General features: G+C 38.9%; 1 protein-coding gene across 1 annotated transcript in view; it reads right to left on the reverse strand.

Moving 5' to 3' along the window:
* Window positions 1–21,790, reverse strand: part of LOC134206195 (sodium/calcium exchanger 3-like) — a 593,875-nt gene that overhangs the window by 275,605 nt on the left and 296,480 nt on the right. The window contains 1 exon segment of the mRNA XM_062681884.1: window positions 19,832–19,923. Within this exon segment, the coding sequence (XP_062537868.1) occupies window positions 19,832–19,923 (92 nt within the window).

Below are 21,790 nucleotides of genomic sequence, written 5' to 3' on the forward strand. Positions count from 1 at the left end.
TTCTAAGTAACATTTTTTCATGAATTAATTTGAATAGCGCAATCAACAGAACAACATGAAAGCTATTGATTGCAGTATTCAAATTAATTCATGAAAAAATGTTACTTAGGCCCTTTTGAAAAGTTAAGCGAGATTTCTCTGTTTTGAGTATAAATTTGAAAAATTAACTTACATATTCAGCTGAAAACATTCAACTGAGCACTTTAGGTAAATTCATTTAGGAAAAATGTTTCTCTTTTCAAAATTGATGCCTAATTTGTTTACTGTTAATATGTCTCTTCTGTGAAAAATCACATCGTTTTTTTTGTTAAATATCTTGGTTGTGCATATGCATAGCACATGTTTCGAAATGGACAAGGGTAAAGACCTAATAGTGGAGGAACTAATTAAGTTCAGCCCCTATTTCTTCGCTTATTCTAAATCTGTACATTATTTCGTTTACCTTAGGTGTGCATTCGAAAGCTCATTGGTTATTAGAGTAATCCAATCGTAGTAGAATACAACATTGTTACCAAAAGGGTACCTTCAATTATTGGTACAGTGTTCCTAGAGCTTCGTTTTTTTTAATTTGTGTTCCTATTGTTCTCATTGTTTTCATATAGGACTCGCAATTATAGGAACACTATCGCAACTATTGGTGCAAAACATAGAAAAAGATTAATGTATTTTAGTGATATTTTTCCGATTTTGATGCAAATCTCAACCTGTTTTCTTTTAATTCGTGTAATGACAGGTCAACAAATTGATAGACTAAATGGGTTACTGGGTTTAATACGTAGATTGTGTAAAAACAACACTACCGCAACTATAAGAACACCCTGCCTGTCGCGAAAAAAATTTTTGAACGCATTTTATTTACATGTGATTGCACGAAATCTTCTATAGATTACGAAATGAAAATGCTTTGTTGATTGAATTATATTGTTATGCCATGTTGAAACCAAGGGGGTGATAAGCTACGCTATCTTTGTCACATCTTTTTTGAGTCACCAATAAGAATGCACTGCGAATGCAATATAAACAATTCCGAGGGTGAAAATGATATAAAACGAGCAAAGGCCTAGACAGTACCTTGTTGCAAATAGCATTCTGAAGACTTAAGCAAATAAGCTAAACAAACTTAAGTTTAAACCATGGAATCAAGTGTAAAATAGTTTTAATTTGTAGCGCGTTTAGTTTTTTTTTCTTGATTTTATCGTGATCGCATCATTTGGCATTATTGAGTGGTATGGGCGTTTTGCTACTGTAAAAAACGTAAACATTCAAAATTCGCGCACATACTATTGCAAAATGAATCAGTATTCGGATAGTTTGACGTTGGGCGTACAGGCAAACCTGTCAAAGTCCATAGTGAAAATATTGGACGTCGGTGCCGTGGTTGAAACATTTTATCAAGATCAATTTCTCCCTTGTTGTTCTATAATAAAGAAAATTGGCTGCAGTGTTGTCAGAGAAAAATGTTCTATCCGTGTTTCTCGAATCCAGGCTCTAGTTTTCACACCAACCACGTGGTGGCCAGAGATGGGCAACAAAACCAACCGGCGCTTCAGCCAACAATTTCTATCAAATTAAATTTTAAACCCCCAAAACTAATATCACTCGATCCCAATATCAATCTGTTCAAACAAATATAATGTTTTGTTGGATGTTGGGTCATTAGGCCGAAGCCCGTTAGGCCGAAGGCCATTAGGCCGAATGGTCATTAGGCCGAAGGTCATTAGGCCGAATGGCCATTCAGGGCTGGTAGCGATAAATGCCGTTCAAAATAGTGACTTAGTGACTAACGATGACGAAAAAAGTGACCAAATAGTGACTTTCAGTAGCAGAAAAAGTGACCAAATAGTGAGTTTTGTATGAGCTGAGGTGCATTCGTATTGTCACTGTGTAACTCGTAGTAGATCGGAAACTAGGGATATCATATTTTTTTCAAATCCTTATTAGAATGCTATCAGAAATCAAGAATAGACAAAAATTACAAAAGCAGGAGGATTACTACTGCTGGCCGAGTGCATTTTCACCGTAACTAGGGATAGGGTGGGTCTTAGCAGGGGACAACCGACTTGGCGACACCATTATAAATACCACGAAGTTGGATATTGAGGAAGATATAAGTTGGGACATCCAGAGGCTAGCAATATGACCATAGTAAACCTTATTCCGTAACACACCACGTAATGGTATTTACCCAGCGTCACGGGTAAATCAAGTTCTACAGCATTGTGGTAATGAAGTTTAACATGAGCTCGAAGTTTTTCGTGAAACTGCAGTTTGTGTATGAAAAAGGCAGAATGAAATATAACAAATTTTACGCTATCTTTTACTACCGTTCTAAAAATATTATCTCGTCAAAATATATTCCCAAAAGTTTCACCATATATAAATTATTCAGCTGCAAGACAGTGTGAAAGAGTGCTAGAACGATGCTCAATCCAAAAGGCTTTCGTTTATTTTTATGTAAGACGTGTGAAAATTCGTTTTGGCACGTTGAAAAATTAGAACGATTCGTCGGTGAAAAAGCAATACAATGATCTAATCAATTACTAGACAGAGAATTATTTGGAATCACAAAGCTTATGAATCTTTATTAGGACGAATTGTTTAAAAAAAACTTAAAGAATTAAAAATTATGATAACATTTTTAAAATAGGATTTTTAATTTTTACTAATTTTTAATCGTAACAAATTCAAATACATACATAGTCCATTTGCCGTTTGTTTTTTCGAGACCCTGATCTCGGTTATATTAAAAACATTAACCAGAACTCATATATAACATGAATTTTACCACACCTAAGTTTCCTAAATGTCAAGTTTCGTAAAATGTGATCCAAAATCTTGAATTTGATGCAAAAATTGCTTTGGAAAATTCTGATTTTTTTTTCAGAAACTTCAGCGGAAGTTGTTTTTTTTGTGGAAAGCCTTGTGGAAATTTCTAGGATTTTTTTCAGAAATTGTGCGGAAAATGTAAAGATTTTTTTTTTAGAAATTGTGCGAAAAAATTTGTGAAATCTTTCTCCAGGAGTTTAAACGGAAATTCCAACAGAAATCCGAAGGAGAATTTCAGCACAAAAACTTCCGGAAATTCTTTCATACCAGAAATTCAAGGCAGAATATTTTGTAGACATTCCTGCTGTCTTTCAGGAATTTCCGCGGGAACTGCACGTAAATTATTGTAAAAACTTCTCCGCGAATCCTTCTTCGAATACAAGCGGATTTTTTCATAAATTCCGGTAGAAATCTTTTTGGGAATTCCTGAAGATATTGTTCGGTAAATTCCTAAGAAAAACCTTCCAAAAATTATTTACCAAATTTAAGGCGGAGTTCTACACAAAGATTTTGCGGTCAGCGCTACGATCCCGAAGTCCCGACTTCCGAATTCTAATGTGGTGCTACGCCGACAATATCATGCTGTGTTCGTCGTTGGGTAAGCATAGACATCAAATGTGGAGTCCCTACTCAACAACATTTTGCTATCGAAAACAAAAGCCTTCGCTCCTTATTTATTAAATTTCCACCCAAAACTAATTCCGCGCGAAGCCTCAAAACCGTTATGTAAATCCGCGAAAAGGGCAAAAACAGTGAAAATCGCGAAATCCACGTAGTCGTAACAATCCTGCGCTTTACCAACGTAGTTGCCTAAACGTAAGCCCAAGCTTTGCTGTGTGGTCTGCATACAGGCCTCTTGATCCCGAAGTCCATGGTTCGAACCCACTCTGCTTACATAAGACGGCCTTGGATCAATTTCTCAAACTTTATATTTTTTGCTAACAGATTTACATTTGATTTGGTTGATGATAATGGTAGGTACAAATGATTTTTATTTTGAACTTTTTTTTGCAAACGGCGGTGCGAAAATAATGACTTTAGTGACCATTTTTCGAAAAATAGTGACTTTAGTGACTTTTGGATGCAAATAGTGACTTTTTAGTGACTAGGCTCAAAATAGTGACCAAGTCACTAAAAAGTGACTTGCTACCAGCCCTGCCAATAGGCCGAATGAGAACTGGAGGGTGAGAAGTGAGTAGTGCGCAATGAGGAAGAAGTAGAAAGGAAGAAGGAAGAAGGAGGAAGAAGTAAGAAGGAAGAAGGGAGAAGGAAGAAGGAAAAAGGAAGAAGGAAGAAGGAAAACGGAAGAAGGAAGAAGAAAGAAGGAAGAGGAAAAAAGGAAGAAGAAAGAAAAAAGAAGCAAGAATCAAGAAGGAAGAAGGAAGAAGAAATAAGGAAGAAGGAAGAAGGAAAAAGCAAGAAGGTAGAAGGAAGAAGGAATAAGGAAGAAGGAAGAAGGAAGAAGGAAGAAGGAAGAAGAAAAACGGAAGAAGGAAGAAGAAAGAAGGAAGAAGAAAGAAGAAAGAAGAAAGAAGGAAGACGGAAGAAGAAAGAAGAAAGGAGAAAGAAGGAAGAAGAAAGAAGGAGGAAGGAAAAAGGAAGAAGGACGAAGGGAGAAGGAAGATGGAAGAAGGAAGAAGGAAGAAGGAAGAAGGAAGAAGGAAAAAGAAGAAGGAAGAAGGAAAACGGAAGAAGGAAGAAGAAAGAAGGAAGAAGAAAGAAGAAAGAAGGAAGAAGGAAGAAGAAAGAAGGAAGAAGGAAAAAGCAAGAAGGAAGAAGCAAGAAGGAAGAAGGAATAAGGAAGAAGGATGAAGGAAGAAGAAAAAAGGAAGAAGGAAAAAGGAAGAAGAAAGGAGGAAGAAGGAAAAAAGAAAACGGAAGAAGAAAGAAAGAAAAAGGAAGACGGAAGAAGATAGAAGGAAGAAGGAAGAAAGAAGAAGGAAGAAGAGAGAAGAAAGAAGGAAGAAGGAAGACGGAAGAAGATAGAAGGAAGAAGGGAGAAAGAAGAAGGAAGAAGAAAGAAGGAAGAAGGGAGAAGGAAGAAGAAACAAGGAAAGGGCGAAGGAAGAAGGGGTGAGGGGAAGAAAGAACTTCTCATTTTTCACTTCTTGCTTCTTTTTGCTAATTCGGCCTAATGGCCATTCGGCCTAATGTCCATTCAGCCTAATGACCTTCGGCCAAATGGCCTTCGGCCTAATGGCCTGAGTGCCTGACACCGTTTTGTTGTCGTCTTATGAGTAACAAATGATTTACGTGGCCCATTCTCATGGACTTGAGTTTCACTGGATGATCCAGAAATATTCTTAAAAGACCGCATTTTTTGTTGATCTTTTCATGATTGTACAACAAATGATAACCTATTCTTATGGACCTGAGTGGTTACCATTGACGTTCCGGAAGATCATAAACATCTATAAAAACAGACATTTCCTAAAAATTATGATGGTTGTCTGAAAAGTTGGTTGACATAGGGATCAGTTTTTCAAAACTTGGATGGACGCCGGATGACTTGCGGAAGATCCGCAACATTTGTAAAAGTTTAAAATCCGTGAATTAGGTGATAAACTATTCATACTTTTTCAAAACTGTTTCTTGTCCTAAGCTGTGTGTGAAATAAATTTCAAATCAAGTTTTTTTCACCAAATAAACAAACACGCAAAACTCACACATTCACATTTTATCCATCTTATATTAGTAAAACTAATAGTCACTAGCGATTCACGACAATCCTTTGTTGCTAAGATAACGATAATAGAAATTATTCACTCTTTTCTATATTGAGCTTTGTGAACTACCCACTTTCATGGAAGTTCCGGATGTTCTGAAGGACCGTCGGTGGGGGTACGATAGTCAAAAGTTAAAACAAAAACGCGCTGTAATGAGCTTAATGATGTTCTAACGGATGTTCAGGATCTTCCGGTGCGGCATCAGACCGTTGAATGTACATTTGATTGAGATTATTGATACACATTTTTTGGAGCATTTCCACAATTACCCACACATTCCTTCGCAACTGATTTCTTAGTTCCAGAATGGCCAAACCGCAAGAATAAGTTCGTAACGATAACCGGGGAACCCGTACCTTCGATTTGATTCCAAAATATTGAAAATAGATTCGGAAACAAAACAAAGCTTTTGTTAGCGTATTGAAATTCGCGTATTGAAGATCCGCTTACGAATCACTTTTTTCTGGGTTTGGGACAAAAATTCGAAAGACAAAATGCCGAAGGGACAAAACGTGGAAGAGACAAAAGATCGAAGGGACAAATGGTCGAAAAGAACAATACGTAAAAAGGTCGAAAGGAATAAAAGGTATAAAAGGATTTTATTCCTTCTTTCTTCTTCCATTATCCCCCTTTCTTCTTCGGCAGCAAAATAAAATTTCCATAAAGAATAAGAAATTTTCCTTAAAAAATTAGGATGTTTCCACAAATAATGCAAAATTTCCATAAATAATTGAGAATTTCCCGCAAAAAAAAAATTAGCACTTTTAAAAGCAAAATTTGCAATTATAAAAGAATAAACTTTCCTAAAGAAATCAAAACGTTTCACGGAAGAAAAATACAAAATTTTTATAAATAAATCAGTATTAACAGATATTACTCCGGATATTTCTACAGGAATTCTTCCGGATATTCATCCAGGAATTCTAAAGGATATTCCACCAGGTATTCGTTCGTATATTATTCCAGGAATCCCGCCAGATAATTCATCCGGATATCACTCCAGGAACTCCACCAGATATTCCTCATGAAATTCCTCTGGATATTTCTCCAGGAATTCTTCTGGATAATCCTCCAGAAGTTGCTTCAAATATTCCTCCAGAAATCCGACCGTATATTCATCCATGAGTTCTTCCGGATATTCCACCAGCAATTCATCTGGATATTGCTTCAGATATTCCTCAGGTATTCGTTTGGATATTTCTCTGGATGTTCCTCCCCTAGTAGTACAGTTCGGATCGATTTTGTTGCAGCAACTCAAATGTGACTGGATTTGGTCACATATGAGTCACAATGACTGGTATGTGACAAGTGTGCTACTCGGGTCCGGATATTCCTTCAGGAATTCGTCCAGATATTTCTCCAGGAATTCCTCCGGATTTTCATCCAGGAATTCCTCCGGAAATTCCTCCAGGAATTCGTCCAAATATTCCTCCAGGAATTCGTCCAGATAATCCTGAGGGAATTTCTTTTGATATGTCTCCAGTAAGTAACTCTTCCGGATACTCCTCCAGGAGTTTCTAAGAATATTCCTTCATGAATTCCCCGGATATTCCTTCAAGAATTCCTCCGGATATTCTTCTAGGAATGCTTCCGCAAGAATTGCTGGAGAACGATTCTAAGGAATTTCTGGAAGAATATTGGAAGGAACTGCTGGAGGAATATCCGAAGGAATCTCTAGCTACATTTTGGTTCTATAGTGGTTTTAAAACACTCTTGTAGAGTAAACTATGGTTTTAAAGAGTGTTATAAAATTTAAAATGTTTCTTAGGATTCTTGAACGAATTTCCTGACGAATTCAGAAACAAATATCAGGAGAAATAATTGGAGTTCAGTGGAATCTCTGGAGGAATATCCGGAAGCATTAATGGATGAATGTCTGATGGAAGTATTGGAGGAATATTCTTAGGACGAATATTAGAACGAGATCCGAATATCCGAAGGGAATATTGGGAGGAATTCTTGGAGGAGGAGGAATATTTCTAAAGAAAATTTCCAGATGAATTCCTGGAGGAAAATTCCTAGGTAATCCTGATGGAATATTCGGAGAAGTTCCTGGAGGAATTTCTGAAGGATTATCTGGAGGAATACTCAAAGGAATTATGGAAATATTTGTCGAAGAATTCATGAATGAATGTTCAGAGGAATGGATAAGAATTCTTAGAGAAATATCCGAAGGAATATTCGGAAGAGTTCATGGACTAATATCTGGAGTAATTTCTGGAAAAAATATCCGGAGGAAACCTAAGGAGACAATCAGGACAAATTCTCAAAGGAACATTGGGGGGAATTCCTGGAGGAATATTAGAAAGAATATCTGGAAGAATTTTTGGAGGAATATCTGGAGGAATTCCTGGAGGAATGTCTGGACGAATTCCTGGAGGAATATCCGGAAGAATCCTTGGAGGAATATTTCAAGCAATTCCTAGAGGAATATCCAGAGAAATATCTGTATGGAATTTCTGTTAGAAAATCAAGAAATGGAGATGGAGAAATATCTGAAGGAATTCTTGGACGAATATCTAAACGAATATCTGGTGGAATATCCGGAATAATTTCTGGAGTAATATCCAGAGGAATTCGTGGACGAATATCCGGACAAATTTCTGGAGGAAAATCCGCAGGAATTTCAGTGAGATTTTCAGGAGGCATCCCTGAAGGAATATCCAGACGAATTCCTGAAGGAATATCCGGACGAGAACCTGGAAGAATATCTAGGGGACTTTCTAGAGGAACTTCCGGAGGAATACCCGGAATATATGGAGGTTTATTTCAAGGATTTCCAAGAGGAGCATCTGGAAGAATTCATGGAGGAATATCCGATGTATTTACTAGAGAATGTCCGGAGGAATTCCTTTGGAAATATCCGAAAAAATTCTTGGGGGGAAAATACGGTGGAATTCTTGGAGGAATTCCTGGAGGAAAATCCGGAGGAATTTCTGGGAGAATATCAGATGGAAACAAACATCTGGAGGAATATTTGAAGGAATTCCTGTAGGAATATCTGGACGAATTCCTGAGGAATTTCCGGTATAATTTATGTGGGAATTCCTGGAGGAATATTCGAAGGAATTTTTGGTGGAATATCCAGTGGACTTCCTGGAGGATTATCAAGAGCAATTCCTGGAGGAATACCCTAAAGAATATCTGGAGGAATATTCTATGAAATTGCTGGCGGAATATCTGGAAGAATGTCTGCAGGAATATTCGGAGGAATTCTTCCAGTCCCTTTTGGTTCTCCGTTTACTGCAAATTCTCAAGCGATTGTAAACTGAACAACGGTAAAATAATTTTGGCGACACTGACAGCTTCATTCTGGCGGGCTAAATCGTGCGATTTTCTCTCCTAAAGAGAGCTATCACGTACTTTTATAACGGGTAATCCTTCCCCCAGACCTTAATATTTGGCATGGAAAGCAGTGAGGGACAGTTGATTCACGATTGCAAGAGATCTGCAACGAATATCACCCGAGACGTATTGCGACGGACTGTTAAAAGCTCTAAATCTATAAGCTTACAACGGTCTTCATAGCGTGGTAAGTTTGAAGGATCTCTCCATGGAAGGCGGCGTAAAGCGAAGCATATAAATATGCACTGAACGGATTCTATTCTAACAATATTGTTGTGGTAATATGGAGCCCACACTGTGGCACAATATTCTAAAATCGATCTAACTAAAGAACAATTGAGTGCTTTGAGACATTGGACATCATCCAAATGTTTTGCAATTCAGAATATAAAGCCAAGGGTGCGAGTGGCTTTAGAAGTCACGATAAGTTCAACAAGATCGATAGAGGGATATATAAACTGGAGGCACATTTTTTTTTGAAAATAATTGATGGGTTGCCATGCGGTCACGGATTAGACGATGACTTTAAAGAGGAACAGCATTCGGCGACGTACTCGGCGGTGACAATGGGACATTGGCAGCAGCTTGCTAAGCTTCTGATTTGTTGAGAAGATGATTCGAAAAAACTCCAGAGAATTTCTCCAATAAAAGATCACAATTTCCTTCAGTAGACGTTTGTTCGATATGCCCATTAGTCATGACTGTTGGAAGACCGGATTCTTTTGGTTGTGAATCCACGAAGCCCCAAAAACCTTTCGGGTTAAGTCGTAGGTTTCTTTGAATTTTTCGTTGATACGAAGAGTAGAGCCTGTCGTTCATATATTTATAACAATGATTTGTGGAGCAATAAGTGACCTTGTAATACTGCGTTTCGAATATCTAGTATTTCCTCAAGACAGACCCTTGCCTGGTTTTCAGGCGTTTTAAATGATGATTGCACCAAGGTGGATTTATAGTAACAGGCGAATACGAGTAAGAACCCAAATCCTGAATAAAAAACATTTTCAGTTCCATCTGTCATTGGATATGGTGGTGTGCGTGGCATAGTGTTTGTTTTGATTCGAAAAAAAACATGATCAACACCATACCGGACTCCAGTGCACTGGCAGTTCGTTGGCCACAATGAATCAGATCATCATAAAAACCACGCGCTCTGATTTTCGCGAATTACGAAATTTACTTTTGGATGGATATATCTACCCCGGATTCTCTATTTCTTTCTGCTTCTTCAGGAATTCCTCCACTAGTTTATTCAGGCTTTTGCTCGAAGTTTCCTTTTGGAATTCCTCAGCAAGTTCTTGCAGACATTTCCTCGAAGTTTCTTTCCGGAATTCCTCCGGAAGTTTCTTCAGGTATACCTTCGGAAATTTCTTCAGCAATTGCTCCGGAAGTTCTTTCAGGAATCCATTCAGAAGTTCCTCTTCCTCGTGAAGTTACGTTCGGAGCTCGGGAGTTCGTAAGGAAAGTTCCGAAGTTCCTTAAAAAATCCTTCGGAAGTTCCTTTAAGAAATCCTTGGAACATTCCTTCAGAAATTCCTTTGAAAATTTCTTCAGGAATTCCTCCAAAAAATCCTTCAGAAATTTCTTCAGAAGTTCCTCTAGAAACTCGTCCGGAAGTTCCTCCAGGAAATCGTCCGATAGTTCTTCCAGGAATTCGTCCGGTAGTTCCTCCAGGAATTCCTCAAAAAGTTCCTCCAGGAATTCTTCAGGAAGTTCCTCCAGGAGTTCCTTCGGCTGTTCCTCCAGGAATTCCTCCGGTGGTTTCTCTAGGAATTTCTCCGAAAGTTCCTTCAATAATTCCTCCGGAGGTTTCTCCAGGAATTCTTCCAAAGGTTCCTCTAGAAATTCCTTCAGGAATACCTCTAGAAATCCCTACAGAAATTCCTTCGGAAGTCCCTCCCGAAATGCCTGCGGAGAAATTCCTGTAGGAACTTCCGGAGGAATTCCTGGAGGAACTTCAGGAGGAATTCCTGCAGGAACTTTCGGAGGAATTCCTTGAGGATTTCCCGGAGGAATTCCTGGAGGGACTTCGGGATCTATTTGTGGTAGGAATTTTGGAAGAATTTCTAGATGAACTTTTGAAGGAATTTCTGAAGGAACTTTCTGGGAAATTTCTGAAGAAACTTCCGGAGGAATTCTGGAGGAAATTCCGGGGAAAATTTCGGAGGAATTTCTGAAAAATTGAAAAGAATTCTTGAGGAATTTCTTGAGGACCTTCCGGAGGAATTTCTGGAGGGACTTCCGGAGGTATTTCTGGAGGAAATTCCGGAGAAACTTTCGGAAGAATTGTTGAAGGAACTTTCGGAGGAATTCTCGGAGGGATGTCGAAAATATGGGAAGACGAGGAAATGCCTGCTAGCTGGTTGGATGGCCTCATTTGCCCTCTATTTGAGAAAGGGCACAGACTGGAGTGCGCCAATTATCGAGGAATAACCCTCCTTAATTCGGCGTACAAAATTATGTCCCGTATTCTGTTCAACAGATTGAGACCGCTTGAAGAGTCCTTCGTCGGTGAACACCAAGCAGGTTTTCGGCGTACGATTCCGTGAAACGGAATGAATTATGGCAAATTATGCTTGAACATGGTTCTCCGGCGAAACTGATATGGCTGATTCGTATAACGTTGGACGGATCGAAATCAAGTGTAAGGATTGCGGATGAAATATCGACGTCATTTCTTACCTTGGATGGATTAAAGCAGGGTGATACACTCTCGAATCTACTGTTCAATATAGCGCTCGAGGGAGCGATTAGGAGAGCTGGTGTGCAAAGAAGCGGTACCATTATCAAAAAATCGCATATGCTCCTGGGATTTGCGGACGATATCGATATTATCGGAATTGATCGCCGTGCCGTGGAAGAGGCTTTTGTGCCTTTTAAGAGGGAGACAGCGAGGATTGGACTCACGATCAATACCAACAAAAAGTACATGGTCGCTGGCAATCAACGTGGGTTCATTAGTGGTGGTGATAGCGAAATGGTGCTGGATGGTGAAAAATTTGAAGTGGTAGAATAATTTGTGTATCTTGGAACATTAGTGACGTGCGATAATGATGTTACCCGCGAGGTGAAAAGGCGTATTGCAGCTGCAAATAGGGTTTATTACGGGCTTCGTAACCAGCTTAAGTCCCGTAGTCTGCAAACAAAAAACAAAACTCGCGCTGTATACTACTCTGATTCTTCCGGTGGCTTTATGCGGCCATGAGACATGGTCGTTAAAGGAGGCTGATCGGAGGGCTTTCGGAGTGTTTGAGCGTAAGGTGCTGCGGACAATACTCGGCGGTAAACAGGAGAACGGTATCTGGCGGCGTCGCATGAATCACGAATTGTACCAGGTGTATAAAGGGCTGGATATTATTAAGCTTATACAACACGGCAGACTACGGTGGGCTGGTCATGTTGTTCGTATGTCGGAAGAACGTCAAGCGAAGATAATAGTTAGTAGAGAACCCGGAAGAGGCCGCAGGCTTCGTGGAAGGCCGCGTACACGATGGCTTTTTACAGTTGAAGAGGACCTGAGGGCGCTCAATGTTCAGGGCGACTGGAAGCGATTGGCCCAGGATCGAGTCCAGTGGAGAGGGATACTCCATTCGGCGTAGGTTCATCGAAGAGCCGTAGCCCATCAAGTATCAAGTATCAGTCGCACTCACGACGGTGGCGATGAGATTGACCGGAGAATATACCGAGATCCAGGTTTTTCAATGCATTGACTTTGACATACTTCAACCCTGGCCGCAAGTACCGAAAAGTACGCCATGAACATTGTTCCAACGATAATTGCTACAATAAAAGTGTTATAAAAATGAATTGCTTCCAAGAAGCAATCAAATCGTTGCATGTGATACATATACGAATACTCGAGCACCATCATCGTTTCGAATCGGTTCAATTTATCGCATACATTGGCTGCGAGCGATTCTTCTCCTCTATTGCAACGACCGTCTCAACCGGCTGTTGCCAGTTTCGAGCTCGTCTGGAAAAATGGAATGCACTTAGGAAAACTAGGGGGAACGGGGGGTGACAGAGTGTGAAAGTGAAAAGCATTTGATTCTACAGAACCGGACTCCAATGCAATGGCAAGGGGGTGCGAACTTTCATCTTATCTTTCCACCCTGTCCAATTAGCGGTGGGGATTCAACAAAGTTGCTCGGATTGGATTATCTTGAGATGGAAAACTTCTTGGGAAGTGTTATTGGTATGCTTATATAATAGTGAAGTGAGACTTCTGTTTTAAAATCAGATCAAGGCTGGAAGTTTCAAACTATGTTGTGGAAACTTTTGTTATTGGAAAATAGCAATCTTGAAGAGACACTGACCGCAAAATTTTACTTATACAACCATTAATCAATGGGATACAAACTGAGCTGTGGTAATTATAGTCTTTAGTTCTATCAATTCTATCTATTTCTATTTAAGATCGCTGTCTAACTGATTAAAGATTTTTGACACTGCATTAACATGTTTCTAGCTTTTTTGCACAAATAACTGTCGACAAATCGAAATACGTACGCTGGTGACTCCAAATTTTGCGAGAATCGCATTAAAGCTGTAAACAAGTTGAACGATGAATTAGGAATGGGACAAGTGGTGATCGGATTGTTTTTTCCCTCCCCTGAATTGCATCGTATCATGTTCACTTGTTCTATGTTCGTAGTCCAAGTTCAATGGGCAATTTTCCATCATGTACATTTTTTCGAGACGTGATTGAGATGAAGTCGAGCGTAGGCGCCACAAGCAGCTGACATGAAACCCAAGCGCGCAAATCAAACGGACAAAGCAGTTTAGCAGCAACAGCAGCAGCAGCAAATGGAAACTCTGCAATAGCAGCGGACACAAGCGCGCTCTAATGGAAAAGCCAAACTCAATGAAACCAAAAAATAACTCCATGGCAAATGTTTGTTTACTTACAAAAAAGTTCATCCAGCAGATTTCACATAGAGGTTATATTTGGTTCAGAGCGATGGGGAAGGATGTGGGAAAGTTGTTTTGTAGTTATGATGGTTGCATCGAACGGCGGCTCGATGCGTTGAATAGATGGCGCGCCGCCCCGCCCCGTACGGTTGACAGTTGCAATTTTGAAATGTTCCATCCCAGGAAGTGTGCCAATCAGTTGTTTTTGTTTCGGAGATAATTGGCCCCGGTGACCCCGTTTTGACGCGTGTTTCACGTTGTTCGGCCGATTCGGTGATTTTGATTTCAGCAACAGGCAACAGGCACCGGCAGGTGGTTTGGTAGGGTTTCGTTAAAAGATGTTTAATTCAGGACATGGAAGCAAAATCGCGCAATGTGTACGAGTTTTGGCAAGGATATTCGTTAGACGGGAGGGATGAGTGAATCACAAAAGTGATTTTTCATATAGACATTTGTAGTGTTGTGAAGCGGATGCAAAATAGTTAGAATAGTAGACGTAAAGGCAGTAGAATATTAGTAGCAGATTACATATGAAAAAGAGAAGAAAAAGAAATAAAAGTAAAATTACAAATTTGATAAACATATAAAAAATGAAGAAAAGATAATATAATAAATAAAGAAAAGTAAATTGTTGTCGATATTACCAAATTATAGTATCGTTATACGTGAACAAAATGATCATTATTAGATAAAATAAAAAAAAAACACCAAGTTTCTAATAATGATAAACTATTTTTTTTTTTCAAATTCGAGGAATACTGTTGAACACAACGAGACTGATTAATTCATCACCAGATTTCTTACGGCACTAACTTGTCATTCTTACTTTTCGGATATGGCCTCTAAATCATATGATAAGGAATCTTATAATTAGATACTGTCTATCTACTTTTCTACGTCAAAACGATCAAAATTCAAAGCTAATTTTGATTTGTAGCAGATTAAAGCAAAACAATTTTCACTAAGACCTTGTTTTTGTATCATACTTGATTCAAATAGACATTTTCCAGAATCATCTCAAAGTATCGTCTCTCACAAATAATAAAGATTTATTTAGTGCACGGATGGCCGCAGGAGAGGTTGAAGCTTTGTTTACATTCTTTTCCTCGATGGGATGCAATCAAGAGAAGAAAAACATGTATCACCATCCCACCGATTATTATTAGGACAGGAAATTCGAAACGATTGATCAACAAACAGAGTACCATTTGTGTGAGGGGCATCGCGTGTGACTTGTCACTGACAGATGAAAAGTTAACACATCCGATCCAAGCACTATTGACTGTTGACAAAATGTGTTGGCATTTTTCTCGCGCGCAAAGAAGCAGAGCACTGGCAATAAGGGCAGGCATCAATCTGGGGGAAATGGGTCCTATCCACAATTTTTTTTTGCAGGGTCCAGCCCGTCTAAACGTCAGGTAAATAACAATGGACCTAACATTGGTATTCCATATTTACGATGTTTAGTGGTTTAGTTTTCCATTTCGCAACAATGAAATAGCTCTGCAGGAAGATCGATACAAGAAGCTGATGCTGTTTATTTGATTCGTGATGGAATACATAGATGACTGTACGAATTTTATCTGCCGAGTACCACACATTTGGGAACCCAATTCTCCACGAATTGACAAGACGATTTTAGTTTAATGTTCCTTGTTCATTGAATGTTCAACTGATGGGGAAGGGTCGTTTGGCCGACACCCATTCGGCCGAAAGCCATTTGGCTGAATGGCACTATGCCGAACAGACTATTAGGCCGAAAGTCATTTGGCCGAAAGGTTCATTTGGCCAAAAGGGTCATTAGACCGAAAGGGTCATTTGGCCGAAAGGGTCATTTCGCCGAGAGGGTCGTTTGGCCGAAAGGGTAATTAGGCCGAAAGGGTCATTTGGATGAAAAGGTCATTTGGCCGAAAGGGTCATTTGGACGAATGTAGCATTTTGCCGAAAGGCTCATGAGACCGAAAGGCTCATTTGGTCGAAAGGGTGATTTGGCCGCAAGGGTCGTTTGACCGAAATGGTCATTAGGCCGGAAGAGTCATTTGACAGAATATGACATTTGGCCGAATAGATTATATAAAAAGAGAGAATTTATGAGTAAGAAGAAAGACGTCTCAATTCTCATTCTTCATCTCTCACTTCTCACTGTAAAAAAATGAGGAGCGCAAAGTGAGCAGTGAGAGGTCTTGGCCGAACAGGTCATTTAAAAAAAAAGAAATCAGGAGTATGAAGAGAGACGTCTCAATTCTCATTCCTCATTTCTCACTTCTCACTGGAAAACAATAAGGAGCGCTAAGTGAGTAGTGAGATGTCTCACTACTCACTTTTTACAGCGAGTCGTCTCACTTCTCACTCCTCATTTATAACTTCTCTTAGTCCGAAAGGGTTATTAGACCAAAAAGGTCATTAGGCCGAAAGACACGTCTCACTTCGCACTCTTCATTTTTCTCTTCTCACTGTAAAAAGTGAGAAGCGCGAAATGAGTAGTGAGATGTTTCACTAACCACTTCAAATTATTCACTTTTCACAGTGAGAAATGAGGAGTTAGAAGTGAGATGTGAGACGTCTCACTTCTCACTCCTCATTTCTCACTTCTTGCTGTAAAAAGTGAGAAGTGCGATGTGAGAAGTGAAACGTCTCACTACCCACTTCGCACTACTCACTTTTCACAGTGAGTAGTATGTAATGAGGTAGGACAGGTGAGACGTCTCACTTCTCACTCGTCATTTTTCACTTCTCGCTGTCAAAAGTGAGAAGCGCGAAGTGAGCAGTGAGACGTGTCACTACTCAATTCGCACTTCTCACTTTTTACAGTGAGAAGAGAAAAATGAAGAGTGCGAAGTGAGACGTGTCTCTTCTCTTTCCTTATTTTTCACATTTCAATTGACTTATTCGGCTAAATGACCCTTTCGGCCAAATGACCCTTTTGGCCTAATAACCCTTTCGGACAAATGACCTTTTCGGCTTGCTAGGTTTCGGCCTAAAGGTTTGTTCGGCCCAGTGGCATTCCGCCAAATGGCTTTCGGGCAAACGACCCTTGTCCGAAATTTCAGAAGTGATAATTAAGATGTCTTACTTCTCACTCCTTACATCTCAAACTTTTTTTTTTAGTTTTCACATTTTGCTTCTCATTTTCACTTCTTACTGTGGAAGCAACAAGCGAGAACAAAAAAGCAAGATGTGAGACATCTCACTTTCCACTTCTCATTTCTCATCTGTTTTTTTTTTTTTTTTTTTTTTTTTTTCCTGTTCGGGTGTGCCACTGCGACCAGTTATTAGATCTATTGTAGCGTTACCCGTATCCTTAGTGTTTAAGTGCATGTCCAATTACTCCATAACTATTGATAAGCAATGCAGTATCGGTTTCGATACAGTTGTTGTTTTGTTTTCTCAAGAGCACCATGACAAGGTCCCGCTATTTAGACCCTTCACAGAGAGCAATCCCATTGAAGGCGCGCCCCTAATCAATAGGAAATCAATCCTGTCTTGAGAAAACAGAACAGTAATACTGTTTTTGGCCATGCATCGGAGCCCTAGCCACATCCTTGTCTTGCTTCTAGAATATCACCAGTAAAGCTACAAACCCTGGATTTAGCATTGTCTACACGCCCATTTCAAGCCCGAGAATTTGTTCAGTAATAAGAACTTCCGTGTGTTCCTCTCACTACCATTGTTCGCCAGTTCAAGAAGAGTTAGTACGTATTTAAACCCTAACTCGATTTTTCCAGCAGTCAGTTCAGCCTAGGGACGGGTACCGAGGTTTTTTAACTAATTGCTTGAAAAGTTGTTTCCGCTGCATACAGTTTAGCCTCAAACAAGAGGAATTCGAGTCTTTCAACTGTCTGCAAGGTAACATTAATTATGTTTTATTTCTGAGACTGATGTTGGTAGCGGGGACTAAATACGATGAATCCTTAATTACCACAACTCATCGCCCTAGCTAGAAAATGGATTAAGCTAGGGCTCTGTTTGTTAGATCTTACACCGCAACACACTACGTCAAAGTGATCTACCGTGTTACGGTTGTTACATATTACTTCACGTTTTTTAATCTCGCTTCTATTTGTGAGATAGTGGATAGAGTGGATAGTGAGATGTTATAAATAGGAAATAAGAAGTAAACCGTCTCACATCTCACTTCATACTTCTTGCTTGTTACCTATAATTTTAACTTAACACAGAAAATAAGAAGTGAGAAGCGTGAGAAGTAAAAAGTGAGAAATCAAAAATGAGACGTGATATCTCATTTATCACTTCTCATTTCTTATTTTTCGCTTGTCAAATATCAGTACAGTCGCGACTCGCTGGTTGGGCCACGACCTCGACCCAACTAACGAATTCGGTTTACTAGTTGGGCCAACTGACAGCCATTTGAACACGTGTGTTTCGACTTGAACATCACAAATGATGTCCAGTGATGCCCAATCCCGTTTTCCGGGTTTACATTGAATTTTGACGTATGGTTGCTTTTTAGTTGGGCCAGAACCCATCCAGCGGAGGCCCACAAGTATTAAAATCCCAACCAGCGAATCCCGACTGTAGTCCCTTGACACTTTTCACATTTAGAGGTGTGTGCCTGTTCAGGAATCGTCGTCGACAGCGCACAGTGGGATAGATATGAAAACAAAGTGGAACAATGGTACTATCAATGATATGGAAATGCTAATATCATCTTCCAAACTTAGACGCACATGTTCATGATAGAATTAGAGGCGAAAGTATAGAATTGATAGTTCCGTTAGGATACGGCAGGCATGAAGAATGTTTTTATAGAAGTCGATTTGAAAGCGAGCGGAGGGCAATATTTGTGATGGCACATATCACACGACCTTCCTTCTGCCAAGTTCCCGTATGAAGGCCTTCACACGGGAGCAATATATTTCCACTGCCGCAACAAAATTGGTTGCAATACTTATGCTTGCCACTGCCTCGCGAGCGTGGTTTTATAAACAAAAATTTGAAGTAAAAGATTTTTCAAAATCAAAATAAATTGCTTTAATGCCATACCCATATCAAAGAAAAACAAAAAAATTATTATTTTTTTCCCAATCGCGATTTTGTAAAAACTCCGAAAACCAAATACACTAGGAAGGTAAATTTTTTTTTTGAAGCAAATCACACAGGAGATTCAACTTAATGTAGATCAATGGGAAAACATATGCCTTCGTCGGTTTGTTAGCGAATTACAATCAAAAACCCTATTTCCACTCGAAAATTACTGTCTGTAAAAAAAACGGTTCCCAAATTGACAGAATTCAGAACATCTTCCACAGAAATTCTGAACAAATTTCATGAAAATTAGGAAAAAATAATCTGGTGACACTGATTTGTTACGGTTTATAATATTGTACCGTTCTGTTTCGAACAGTAACGGGCCGTTTGAAAAATGTCGGCAGATGTAAGATGTTTCGTAAACTGTTAAGTTTAGATGTTTGTTTGATATTGGGAAAATTATTCCATATATCGGACTGGTGTTGGTACTGGATCGATTTGGTAAAATTCTTGATATTGGTCTATTCTGTTTGATTGGAACATTAGTTTAGATCATTTATTGATAACAATGCAATATTGTGGAGAAAACTTTGAGATGAGTATAAATATTAAAAAAAAAAACTGTGCTTTTCGGCGCGTCCAATTGGATTGCTTAAAGTAGTTTGATTTTTTTTAAGTAATGAAACATAAAGAAAACTTACTAAACAAAATCAAATAATCATTCAATACAGTCATTATCTACGCAAAGTAGGAGTAATTATTTACGAAAATGACGTTTAACAACTCCGTATGATCATAAAAATATTCAAAACAAAAATGCATTTCTATACGCTACATAACATCTACGAGTAGTTCTACGCAAATATAGGTCTTTATGGTATTAGTGTACATCTGTTACAATATCCAAATATTAATTTCTTCAACTGATACGAACATCGCGCGAAAGTACAACATCGATTATCTAATAAAAAAAAAAATAACAAAAATCTGGACTTGTTTTGAAAAAAAAAATGAAGCGGCAACGCCAAACATACCTCCAATTTGTTGGGGCTCCCCAAGGTTGACGTAGAATAGGACATCTTTCTCGTAGCTGCCCTCTTCGATGATGACGAGTTGGATACTTTTGCTGTTTGGAAGAAAAGGAGAAAAAAATCAGGAGATTAGGAGATTTGCTATACATAAATAAGTTATTCTAATACCTAAGAAAAAAAGCTTATTTTGCGAACTATGTTTGTGGGTTTTCGCATTGAGAACCAAGGCTCATCGGTTATTTCCGCAAATTTCGCATTGCTAACTTAACTATGAATTAAATTTTATTTCCAAAAAAAATCTTACTTTGAACTCACTCTTACTTTGAGTTTTCTAAAGGAAATTGCTGCGTACTATCTATGGTGGGGTGCAGATGGCGGGCGGTACGCGGATCGAAAACCTTTATTTTTGGTTGCATCTCGAAGCGAGGTCCGCGGAAGATAAAAAATGAGATTCTTCAAAACTGATTATTCTTTTCTGGACTGAACATCTCCAGGGCTTCAAACAAACTTTCGTTCTGGATTTCAAAGCCGCATTCCAATTATTTTCCAAAAATGTCTTCACTACCGATCATAAGGGATCCAAAACCTCAGTTTATTTTGGTTGCATCTTGAAGCGAGGTCCGCGGAAGAAAAAGAATAAGATTCTTCAAAACTGACCAATTCCTTCTGAACTAAACATCTTCAGGGCTCCAAACAAACTTTCGTTTTAGATTTCAAAGCCGCGTTTCAATTATTTTACAAAAAATTCTTCACTACCGTTCATAAGGGATCCAAAACCTCTGTTTATTTTTGGTTGCCACAAATGTCCAATAAAATAATTTCTAGCTTTAAACAAAAATCGTATCTCGTTGTAGTTTAAGTTTAAAACATTTTAATTCCTACATGGTTCAACTCAAACAAGGGGAAAAATCCTAACTGCCAGAGGCAAATGAAATGTGTTAATAATAATATAAAATGTATCATAATAGATAAGGGTGAGAGTGTGAAGAAAACACGGAACATCTAGTCTAATGATAATTGCATGTATTAGATAATTGGTAAAAAAAAAATTTCTGCGTGAAGTTAAACGCTTTTAAATAAGCCAAAGAATCGATTGAGCGAATAAAAATGTTGACGGGAGAGGTCAATTCCTGTAGGAACTTCAGGATGAATTCCGGAGGGATTTTATGGAGAAGTTCCTGAAGGATTTTCCTGATGAATTTCCTGAAGAAATTTCTAAAGAAACTTCCGAAGGAATTCTTGGAAGTAGTTCTGGATGAATTCTTTGAGAAGCTTCTTGAGATATTGCTACAGAAATTTTTGAAAGAAATCCTGGAGGAAATACCAGAGAAATTCCATAGTATATCTACGGAGGCCTTCTTGGAGAATCTTTTGGGAACATTCTTGGAGAAACTTCCAAAGGAATTTATGGGGAAACTTCCGGAGGGATTCCTGAAGGAGTTTCCTGAGTTGGTTAAATTCGTGAAGGAACTACCGGAGGTGTTCTGGACGATCTACCGAAGGAATTCTTGGATGTACTTTCGCTGGAATTCTTGGACGATCTTACGGAGGAGTTTCTTGAGGAAATTCTAAAGGAATTCTCGGAGGATTTGACAATTTCGTGGAGGAAATTCAGGAGCGATTTCAGAAAAAATACCAGAATTCAGAAGGAATTCAGAAAAAAAAATCTGGTTCTAGCTCAACGGTTGAATAGATTAAATCTAGTCATAGAAGAATTCATTCTATGTTTGCCGCAAATTAGATCGGTCATTGTTCCGATGTAGTGGCCGAAATACCTTTTTAAAGACACGTTAAAAAAGCCGCCACCGCACCAGGTGCACCGCCAAGGAAAATTCAGACGAATGCTGCCATCGGGAATTTTTTAACCAGCGTACAGCACAAAGTTAAATGGGTATGAGGTCTAAAATGCGTTGCAGTTATCAACCGACTAGTGTGAATGTATTTTTATGTTGGAGACAGCAG

The sequence above is a fragment of the Armigeres subalbatus genome, chromosome 1 (assembly GCF_024139115.2).
Source record: "Armigeres subalbatus isolate Guangzhou_Male chromosome 1, GZ_Asu_2, whole genome shotgun sequence".
NCBI lineage: Eukaryota > Metazoa > Arthropoda > Insecta > Diptera > Culicidae > Armigeres > Armigeres subalbatus.